We start from the raw sequence: 11706 nt of genomic DNA on the forward strand, positions 1-11706 counted from the left end.
AGATATTTTGAGGGATGATATTCACAAAAAATAATATACAAAAAAAAAAATCTTATGCATTCTAAAAAAAAAAAAAAACATATTTATTGCACTCTTTTAATAAGTTATTACTTATATATATATATATGTGTGTGTGTGCGCGCGCGCGCATGTGCGTGTCATAATACCTTAGTTTCACACAATATGAATTTATTATATAACTTAAAAGTAAAATATTTATTTTTATTATCTAATTTTAAGTAAATTAACCAAAATATATATATATATATATATATTTACATATGAATTTTGATTAAGTTATACATCCCAAAGGCATAATGCTAATACATTAATAAAAATTAGGCGCCCTTTCAGTGTTTCAGGCGCCAGAGTTTTGAATGTACTTTTATTTTTAATTTTATTTTTGGGTAAAAAATTGTAACCCTAAATCCCCAAAGCACTCATAACTTTTATTTCTCCTTCTCTCTCTCTCTCTCTCTCTCTCTCATGCGCACACACAAACGTTGCACTCTCTCACACACCAGCCACCAACCACCAGCCGCTGGCCAACCCAGCCACTAGCCGCCGACGAGCTGAGCTGAGCCCAGAGCCTACGCCGACGAGCCTAGCCCAACCATCCTAGCGCGCCGACACCGATCTTCTCCGCCGTTAGGTCTATTCTTCTCCCCCTTACTCCCTTCCTCTCTCTATATTTGATTTTATTTTATCTGTGACTAAGAGTTCCTTCTCTTTAATTTGTTTCTATGGTTAGATTTCCGTTAAGGTTGGAGATTTTGTGTCTTGAAAGATGAAAGGAGTGGGTATGATTGTTTGTAGATCCATGGGCTTGGGTTTTCAAGTGAGAGTGGTGGTTGATTGTGGATCATTATTTATTTGCCTTCTTCTTCTGTTTGTGAAGGCAATATTGTGGGGTTTTGATTTTTGTTTATTTGCATGTGAAATTGGCCATAAGAATCTCTTTCTAGTAGGTTGGTTTTTCTCAATTTAATAAAAATAATACTAATAAAAACTAGCTTGGATCTATGGAGGTCCCACTTGGAACGTTACTGGTTTGGTTTTCTAGCTTTGCTTTATGGATGTGGCACTTGAGACTTGACTGGCTTGGCTTTCTAGTATTTGGCTTGGATTTCTAGTAACTAGGTTGGATTTACCCTTTTCGTATATGAGAACTTTCGGTGTTGTTGCTATTATGTTTTTTTTTTTTTTTTTTCCATATCTAAAGATAAACCCATGTTATTTTTCTTGTTTATTAGTGGGTGAATTTTTTTATTGAATTGTATTGAATGTTAATGCGTGAGAATTAACACGCAATGTAGAAGGTTCTGTACCTGTACCAAATTAGCAATGGAGTAAAAAAAAAAAAAGTGAAAACCAACCCAACATGCATTTCCCACTTGACTATTTTCCCTTTTCTGCAACACACCAGCCATGTGAATGTGATAGCACCAAGAAATCACGCATCTTGCATGTTTTACATCTGTCATATTTCCCCACTTTTTCTTTGTTTGCATTGCAGTGCTAATCCCTTATTAATGACTCCTTATGTATATTTCTATTTGTTATATGTGGGTGTGTGTGTGTCTTGAAGGTTGTGTTGGGGTTGTGAAGGGGGTGCTCAATTATGTTTCTTTATTTGTTAAATTGGAAGTTGTGTGGTAGACAGCTTATTGAACTTGATTGCTTGGAACACGTCTTGGTTAGTGTTTTATTTTCTTGCCTAAGAGCATTATTATGGACAAAAGCTGAGGTAATTTTTAGTGTTTTATTTTCACTGTTAGTACATCCATTGTCCAAAATTAGTGTTTTATTTTCACTGTTAGTACATCCATACACTATTGTGGAATATGGGGTAACTGTGATCACAAAAGCTAAGGGCTTAGAGACACAGGTGTATTTTATCTCTTCAGGACAAATATTTGTCCTCACTCAAATGAGTTTGCTAATTTGTTTGTAACCACTTATAAGTGGTTACAAACAAATTTGACTCCAAGATTCTTTAAGAAACAAACTTAGAGAATCATAGGGGTTAGATAACATAGTATTAACTCTATTACATGGCAGTTGGCAATTTGTGTTTTTGTTAATTGACAATTTTGCCCTTCTAAAGAAGACATGGTTTCTGTCAAATATTCATAAATAAATTTTTTTTAAAAAATGTATGGGGGTTCTGTGAAGGACCTGAATGTCATTGCCATCTTGATGTGAACCAATGGACCCACCACAACAAAATTGGTCTTATTTGGCTAACGAAAAGAGAAAATTAATTAAATAAATATAAATAAGCCTTGTGACATCTCAAAAGTGGTAATTATTTTCAAATCTAGTCATCTCTTCAGTCTTAACTTTTAGGAGAAATTAAGAGCCTTTATTTATTACTTCGGAATGTCTCTTTTCTTCATATCTGTTTTATAATACTGTTATTTCTAATTTTTTTTCTCACAAGATAATTAAAAATTTATTTAGATCCTTTCACTTATCGGAAATAATTTTTTTGCTTATGAAAAATGATATAGATTATTTTGGGGTGCAAAGAAGTGCTGTGATCTTTGAGGTGCAAAGAAGTGCTAGATCAAAAGCCAGAAAGGAGGAAGTACGCAAACAAGAACTTGAGGTAATATGGACAAATATATTTAATGTTAAAAAAATGGAGTTTTTTATTTTTATTTTCTTGAAAAATGTCAAGATTACAAACAGGAAGTTGAATACCGATTTGAAAGAAATATTAAGATACTAAAATTAGATTGGAAGAGGGTATATATAATATACCAACTATTCAACTTACTCTGACTTATACACCCTAACCAAATGGTTTAAAATTTCGAACTACAGATTCAAAGAAGAATAAGAAAACTCAAAACAGTGGAGTAAGTGTCATGATTGACAGTGGTGTTGCTTACTATGGTATTGTAACAGATATTATTGAGTTGAATTATTTGGATAAAATAAGACGTGTGTGGCTTGGTAGTGTGCTTGTGAAGTGTTGCATGTTTAAAGTGTTTGTTAGAGATTATATACATATATATATATATATATATATAGACATATGTATATGTAACATTATGTTTTTTATAACTAATAAGCTTGCATTGTTTAGGTACTGCACACAAGAATGGGGAGGAAGCGGCGACTTGAGTTCGTTGAGCCTGGTGAGAGCTCCTCACATGTGGGGTCGAATGAAGTACCATCACGCCAACAAGCTCCTCCAACTGATGATGATAAACGACATTCCCAGGGGAGTGATGATGAGACACAACCACCAGGTTGGTGTATTTCTAAATTTGTACTCAATAGCACAATTATGAAATTCCATTCCTATATATATTTATTCATATTTGTTTTTTTTAATAATTATTTATATATCTGTTGTAAATCTGTTTTGTTTTTAATAAATAAAATCCAATTTAAGTAATTTGTAAGATAATCAGAAGTTTATAGGTTCACTATAAACTTGTTAATAAATATGTTTCTAGGATAATTATTATAAATTATAAATTATATATGATACATATGTAAAATGTCAATTTGTTCTTTTTGTTACATTTTTGTACATGTGCTTCATATTTGTTCTAGGGACTTACCATAATATTCTCAGACCCCACAGTTTCCAAACTAAAAGTTGCATTAGCATATTGTGCCATAGAGAATGACATACATTAGCTAGGATGTCTTTTGCCAAAAACTTGTAGATCCAAATGGTAGTGAATGCGTGAAATGAAGTTAAGGAAGTAATTCTTACAACTGTTGGTTTTTATAAGACTTTAAAGTTTCCATTTTGCGAAAGGGATCTTTGGAATTTCCTAATTTAATTTTTTTCTTGTTCAACAATTATTTCTTTTGACTTTACCACTTGGTCATGATTATTTCCTAAACTATTTAAATGGCGAAAACATTCTCACTGCAAATTATTTTCAAGCTTAAATTTGGCTTCTTTTACATGCTTTGGAGGCTTTGAAGGAAATAATAAAAGGCTATTACTATTAGCACTCAAAGTAGATGATAAAAGGAAAATCTCAATATAAATTGGTACAATTGGCATAAGTAACATTCCCTTTGTGTATGAACCTCATAATCTATATTGGTACAATTGTACAAATATATTCATATTCTACAAGGAATTATAGTCCCAATTAATTTTTTGGCCTATTAATTCTCAGAATCAGGTCCACATGTGATCTTAAGTTCAACCAATGAGAGGAAAAACATTTTTTTCCTTTGACTTTTTATGCCACAAAATTTATTACTTGTTAGCTTCATCATTAGGGGTGTTTGTTATTATCTCATTGTTTTAAAGTTTAAATTCACACTCTTTGGCAATTCCAATGTTATTAATATTTTCATTAAATATCCTTATACTAATAAGGATACAAACTAAATTTACTTATATGTTTTTTGGAATATCCAAGTATCCAAATGGCTAGTTTCTTGACATTTCATTCTTTCGTGTTTCATTGTAATTTGATGCAACTTGGTGTTTTAATAGATACTCATGACGTACTCACTGCTGGAGTGATCGTTGTGCCCAATAAACATGGGCCTAATCGATTTGATGATATATGGAATATGCCACCGGGCAAAAAATTATTTTTGGAAATAAATAAAGTGGGCCAGCCAGTCGGGAAGAATGCTGGATCTTTTTCTAGATGGCTGGGAACAGTGGCAAGAACGCCTGATATGTGCCCAATCAATTACTGCTCATGGCAAAAAATGCCACTACAATACAAGAATCGGTGCTGGGAAGCAATTCAGGTATGAGGAAAAAAGCAATGGTAAAAGAAATGACCACGAGTTTCCTATAAACATACATCAATTGCTTGAATAGTTAAAGCTTTATGTTAGTTTGCTATTTTGTTAAAAATGTGACATTTTAAAGTTAATTCAACTTTACACATGGTAGGCACGATGGGTAATTCCTACAAACTGCATCCCACTTGCCAAGCAAAGGAAATGGGCACTCTCACAGATTAAGAAGTTGTGGAGGGGCCACAAATCAGAGTTGAAGGAGCAGTTGCAACCCGGGCACAACTAAGGAAGGTTGATGACACTTAATTTCATGGCTTGGTGGAGTATTGGTTCTCTAGCGATTTTAAGGTAATAATAGTTACAGTAGTATAGATGTTTTGCTTTTATAGGTTCTATACTCAAAAGTATTATATATTACCTTGTTATTGTAATTGGTATTTACCTTGTTATTGTAATTGGTAGTGACTTGAGAACTAATAGGAGTGAATGCTTGAAAGAAGGCTGCCTATAATCAATGCTAACATTCATGGGGTACCCTCATAATATGTGCATGAACTGGCTTCTCAAAAAAAAAGAAAAAAAGAAAAAGGTTGCAGGAATTGTGTTGGATTATCACTTGCATTTGCTTATATTATATTGGTGACTGGATGTCTAATTTGTGAAAGACTAGCCTCGTGTTTGTTCTTTGATTTTTGGTTGGGTATTTAGGACATGATTGCAGCTTCAGTTACCATGTGATAGCCGTTACGTTGCTGTCCTACCTCTCCAAGTAGAAGAACTTTGCTGTAGAATGCTTATCAGCACTCATGGTTAATGTATCTCCTCAACTCCCAACTACCACCTTCTCAACTCCTTCATTAATGTATACCTAGGATTTTCTCTCTACCAATTTAGGGTTCATTGTAACACATAAAATACATAGAAATATCAAGTAGAAATGTAACCTCTAAGGCTTTAAGTAATCGCTTATTGAATCTTTTGCATAAATTGCTCACTAATCACTTTTTGAGAAATTTATTTAGACTAATACCCAATTGATATGCTTAACTGAAATCAGTCATTTTGAGTGTGTTTTAATTGAAAATGTGGCACTTGGTAGTAATACTAGTTGTTTAGTACACTAATTCATTGTGTGTTTCTTAATTCGTAGGATGGTGATGATGATTCTGCAGTGGATATCCAGTTTCCCGGTGCTCAGCGCTTATCATCTGATGATTTGGAGTAGGCGATACGTAGTAGAATGTATTCTTTTGTGTAGGACATTCTATATAGTTAGAATGTATTTTTTCGTGTAGGACATTGTACATAGTTTTTTAGAATGTATTATTTTGTGTAAAAAATTTTAGACATTTGGAATGTAATTATTGATATGGTTTAATTAAATATATTTAGTTTCTTGGTTTAATGTGGTATGGTATTTGCTATTGGAAAATATGAATTGTAGTTCATTACAGTTGCTATAAAACAGTTATTGGAAAATATGTATTTTAGGAACATTATAGGTGCCAAAAAAAAAAAAAAAAAAAAAAAAAAAAGGGAGATTGGATATCCACTGCAGAATCATCATCACCATCCTACGAATTAAGAAACACACAATGATTAGTGTACTAAACAACTAGTATTACTACCAAGTGCCACATTTTCAATTAAAACACACTCAAAATGACTGATTTCAAGCACCATAAAAATTTCAAACATTGGGGACTAAGTCAAGAATATTCACCATGAAAATGAAAACTTGCAATCTTAATCATAAAAGAGTAAAGTTAGGTAAAGTATTCAACCTGTGACCCTCTTTGCAATCTTAATCACAAAAGAGTAAAGGATCTTTTAAATATAAATAATAATTTTATAAACAAAAGTTTCCTAAAATTGTACGACCTAATCTAATCAAATCTAATAATGCCAACAACCTAATCAATGACAAGGTTGGGCAATGAGAAACCAGTCTCCCCTTAATTGAAGTCCCTACAATGTGACGTTAACCAAAGAACTTCTTTCCAACTCAAAATACAATACATAAAATTACTAATATATTTGTTACAACTTACAATGTTCGCTCCGCAGTGGCATTCACAGCAGCACCATCACGGTGAGAATACGCCACTTCATACATCTCACCTCTCTCTACTTGCCTACCTTTCTCTTTTGCTACAACATGGTCAGTACATTCGGCATATTAAAGTGAGGGTGTCGATTCAATGGCTTCGAATCACATTTTTTCCTACTTTAGAACGCAAATAATATAAGCATTGTTATTTTAACCATGTTTTAATATTATAATTTGTTCTTACAATGATATTCGCCGTACGGGCTAGGCTCCTGGATCCGAGCGTGTGCACCTCAGTTTGCTTCGCACGCCGCTTTTTGTTTCTCGACAACTCCTACAAACATTTCAAGAAAGTCACTACCAATTACAATAACAAACTAGTATATAANTTTAAATCACCCTTATGTTTATAATTTAAATTGTATTGTCAATATCTTTTTTATAATAAATGCAATTGAAAAGGCACTCGGTAAAATAAATCTTTTTACATTTTTTTTTTGGTAATGGAAAAAAAATTTGGAATATGAAAATCCTCTCTATTTAAAAATTGATCTATTTTAATTCAAATTAAATATTAGGTTAAAGTGCAAATTATACTCCTCAAGTTAGAGAGTTTTTTGGATTTTTCCCACTAAAGTTTTAAACTTTTGATTTTATACCCTAGAGTTATATTTCGTTTGCATTAACAACCAATTTGTCCATATTTTTTATTAAGTGCCACATAAGCTTTCAATTGGACAAACTAAATATGCATGGTAAGTTTATGCGACACTTAATTGAAAATATGGATGGAGGGATTGATAATACAAAAAAAAAAAAAAACTTTAGAGAGGTAAAATCCAAATTCTGAAACTTTAGAATGTAAAATTTAAGAACTCTCTAACTTGAGGGATGTAATTTAAATATTATAAATCTAAAATTGTATCCAATGATGCATCATTGAAATAATTTAAATAATATTCTCTAGTCTCTACAATGTTAGACTCAAAAATAAAATCTTAACAGCATAATACTCTTTCCATACAAGAATTGAAGGAATATTTGAACTTAGTTTTTTATTATTTTTATTTTATTTTTATTCTATAAATTGATAGTTAAAAATAAAAGATTTGAAATTTAAATATTTTCATTGAAAGCACAAAACATATTTTTCTCTTTTCTTTATGCACACACATGTTTTATGTCGTCCGTTACGAAGTGTGAACACTACACAATATTTCTGCCCATTCATATATACGACATTACTGCTTTCTGGTGCTCCTTTGACCTGTAAATATAATAACTAGATATATATGGAAAAAAGGAAGAAGCTGTCAATGGCTTGCGTGGATAAGGATAAAGGAAAGCACTAGGCAAGTGCTTGAAACGTTGAAACCGCCAACTCTTCACACCACTGTCACGCTTAAGCTTTTCTAATCTTTCCTAAATTTTCTATAATTGTTCATCTATCCTAAACAAACTCGACAATTTTCTACATGACAGGCTGTATGTCTGTGATTTGAAAAACTTTTATTCATACCGTTTTTTATAATTATTGACAGTCTGTGAACTTATAATTTTTTTTCAATAATTATAATCAATTAATAAAAAATTTTGACAAAAATTATATATTTTTTTGTAGTGCTAAATTTTGAAGAATTTTCTGTTGTTAAGAAATTAAGAAGGGATTTACTAATATGTAAATTATTTTAAAAAACTTTTTTATAGAAAAACAAAAAAATAATTAGTTATTTTAACTTTTTTTTTAATTTTTTATAAATTTTTTTTAAAATAAATGATTAATGTATACTTTAAGAGCACACATTAATTAGACCCAATTAAGAAACACACCGCCGAGACTGAAAATTAATTAAACAAGTGCGTGGACTTATTGTCTATTCAAATATATCAGTTCAGGGTCGTTACAAGTTACAAGCATGATTGTCTGTAATCTACGGTCAAAATATTCTAATTAGCACGACCAGCCAATCAGGTTGTGACACGTCATTAGATTCCCAATAGAGTTAGAGCTAAGTTTCTGGATTGATACTATTTACGTCACCCGTGACATGTAAATGGTCCTAGGCTTTCTGTTGAGCTCACACGTGTACAAGAAGACACAAAAGTGGCCCACATGAGTCGCAATGGATGACCTAATCCGGACTCTTTGCTTGCTACGTAATGACTATAATGCCCTCTTTGCTTCTTTCGAAAATATGCCTAATAAATAATTGCCATCATTAAGCATACTTCATTTATTTATTTATTTTTGATGTCAAACATACTTTATTTTTGGGTCTTACTTTGTGACAATGTGATTGGTCAATACAGCAAATATGATGGGTCTAAATTAGTGGACCCAAATTAATGTTTGAATTTAATATACAATGATTTATTTGTTTGAGTAATAAGTATTAATTTCTTTAGAGAATGGAAATACGAGAGTTTGTGGTCTTAACAAGAAGTCAATGAGTGGACGATTGAGATCAGCCGTGAGGTGTGTTTGAGAGGGATGGTCAAAAGATGATGCATTACATGCATGTTAGAATAGATTTAATGTTAGCCTCTAATTAGTGCCATTTTGCCAAAATTGTTTTTTTTTTTTTTAAAGCCTAAATCACTTTCTAGTTTCTACACGGGGGAGATTTGGGAGTTATAAAAAAGAAAAAAGAAAAAGAAGGAGAGGTTGGAGTTGGCCATAATAATTTTCAAAGTACAAAATTTGATGTTATGAGCTATTCAAGTATGAAATACGTTTGTCTTATAGTTTAGCTAGCATTTTTTAATGTTTTAAAGAAGATATTTAATGCTCAAATTTCATTTCTCTTATTATAATTATTGAATTATATCAATAAAAAAAGACATGTTTGTTGCCACTCTTTGCAATAAAAAAAATAAATAAATGAATACTACTTACATTCATTGATTCGAATTTGTACAAATGAACTATAATGTATATATAAAACGGAGCACTGAAAATAAGTTAATGGTTTGTAACAAACCAAACAAACTCTAATTACCTATAATAATTGCACTAACCTTTTTTTTTGGTGAGACACTAACCAATTATTTAATAACGAGTGTATACAAATATTACATGAGAGACATGAGAGTTTAATTGAGAAGATCAATAAATAAACAATTATGGTACTAATATGTATACGTTAACTAATCTAGCTGCTCTAACAGTGTCAACAGCTAGTAACAAATAAATCTAACAAACTTTAACTACCTACACTAACCAAATATTTAATGACAAGTGTGCATGAAATATCATGCGAAAGACGTGATTAGTGTTTAATTGAGAAGATCAATACACTACAAAAAAACAGGGCTATCCCAGCGTTTTCAAAACCGCTGGGATAGCCACAAAAAACGCTGGGATAGGGTCAAAATTCCTATCCCGGCATTTTTTTTCCCAGCGCTTCAAACCGCCGCACAGTGAATGTGGGTATAGGGTCCTCTGACCTGTACCGGCGCTTTTCAAAAGCGCTGGGAAAGGCATACGCCCTATACCAGCGCTTTCAAAAGCGCTGGTATAGGCCTTTTAATTATATTGATTCAAGACCTCTACCAGCGCTTTTGAAAGCGCTGGTATAGGTAGTACCTATTCCAGCGTTCTAAAAAACGCTGATATAGGACTTGAATCGATATAATTTAAAGGCCTATACCAGCGCTTTTTAAAGCGCTGGCATAGGTTATACCTATTCCAGCGTTCACAAAAGCGCTGGTATAAGTCGTGGTTTAGTATAATTTAAAGTACCTATGCCAGCGTTTTCAAAAGCGCTGGTATAGGGGTGCTCAGCACTTATCATTTGATGATACGCAGTAGGCGATACTTTGGGCACCTATTTTGGAGTAGTTACTATGATATTTTGATATTTGTAATAAAGTTTCAAACTTTGATACATATGTAGACATCATAGTTGGAAACTTTATTATAACATTCTAGACAATTAGAATGTATTCTTTTGTGCATGACATTCTATATAGTTAGAATGTATTCTTTTGTGTAGGACATTGTACATAGTTGTTTAGAATGTATTATTTTGTTCATAATATTTTAGACACTTGGGATGTATTATTTTGTGTATAAATTTCTAGACATTTGGGATGTAATTATTGATATGGTGTAATTAAATATATTTAGTTTCTTGGTTTAATGTGGTATGGTATTTGCTATTGGAAAATATGAATTGTAGTTCATTACAGTTGTTATAAAATAGGTATTGGAAAATATGTATTTTAGGTACATTACAGGTGCTAAGAAAATTTATAAAAAAAAATTTTAAAAAAAACCGCCTATGCCAGCGTTTTTAGACCCTGTTCTGGCGTTTTTACTTGTGTCGGGACAGCCTTTATGAAAATATGAATATAACCTATACCAGCGTTTTTTTCTACTTGTGCCAGCGCTTTTACAAGCGCTGGCATAGGCATACCTATGCCAGCGCTTTCAAAAGCGCTGGCATAGGCCTTATAAAATTTATTCATTCATACCCTATGCCAGCGCTTTTAAAAGCGCTGGCATAGGTAAAAAGAAAACGCTGGTATAGGTTATGTTCATATATTCAGGAAGGCTGTCCCAACACAAGTAAAAACGCCGGGACAGGGTCTAAAAGCGCTGGGACCTATCCCAGCGCTTTTAGAAAGTGCTGGTACAGGTCCGCGTGACCCTATCCCGACTTTCAAAAACCAGCGCTCTGAAGTGCCGGGAAAAAAAACGCCGGGATAGGAATTTTGACCCTATCCCAGCGCTTTTTAGGGCTATCCCAGCGCTTTTGAAAACGCTGGGATAGCCCCATTTTTTTGTAGTGCGGCCGCATGCCCAGTGGGCAGAGGGCTAAAAGTCCAAAACAAGATCCTGTTACGAGTTGGATTGATAAATAATAACTATTAATGTCATAATGACGATAAGGTAGGACATTAAGAAATAATTA

At 32.6% G+C, this 11706-nt stretch overlaps 1 protein-coding gene across 3 annotated transcripts; it reads left to right on the top strand.

The window, feature by feature from the left end:
• The first annotated feature begins 416 nt into the window (after positions 1-416).
• Positions 417-6145, top strand: LOC111991432 (uncharacterized). Of its 3 annotated transcripts, XM_065780378.1 has the most exons (7): positions 417-652; positions 752-800; positions 2514-2611; positions 3095-3260; positions 4481-4746; positions 4895-5088; positions 5891-6145. In XM_065780378.1, exons 2-6 carry the CDS (start codon positions 788-790, stop codon positions 5024-5026), a joined length of 675 nt encoding a protein of 224 aa, XP_065636450.1. In that variant the 5' UTR covers positions 417-652; positions 752-787; the 3' UTR covers positions 5027-5088; positions 5891-6145. The 3 variants fall into 3 exon arrangements, with proteins under 3 accessions (XP_065636450.1, XP_023878978.1, XP_065636449.1); XM_024023210.2 differs by lacking the exon at positions 752-800 and having other exon boundaries at positions 419-652; XM_065780377.1 differs by lacking the exons at positions 417-652; positions 752-800 and adding an exon at positions 807-968.
• Positions 6146-11706: the final 5561 nt, after the last annotated feature.

Source organism: Quercus suber, unplaced genomic scaffold, assembly GCF_002906115.3.
Source record: "Quercus suber isolate HL8 unplaced genomic scaffold, Cork oak 2.0 scaffold_234, whole genome shotgun sequence".
In the NCBI taxonomy this organism is placed as follows: domain Eukaryota; kingdom Viridiplantae; phylum Streptophyta; class Magnoliopsida; order Fagales; family Fagaceae; genus Quercus; species Quercus suber.

What these genes read in the sequence shown, in the direction of transcription:
- LOC111991432 (XM_065780377.1), top strand. Translation starts at nt 821, where the DNA reads ATGGGCTTGGGTTTTCAAGTGAGAGTGGTGGTTGATTGTGGATCATTA. An exon ending in TACGCAAACAAGAACTTGAG is followed by an intron (nt 2,612 to 3,094) that starts GTAATATGGACA and finishes TGCATTGTTTAG; the next exon opens with GTACTGCACACAAGAATGGG. An exon ending in GGTGCTGGGAAGCAATTCAG is followed by an intron (nt 4,747 to 4,894) that starts GTATGAGGAAAA and finishes TACACATGGTAG; the next exon opens with GCACGATGGGTAATTCCTAC.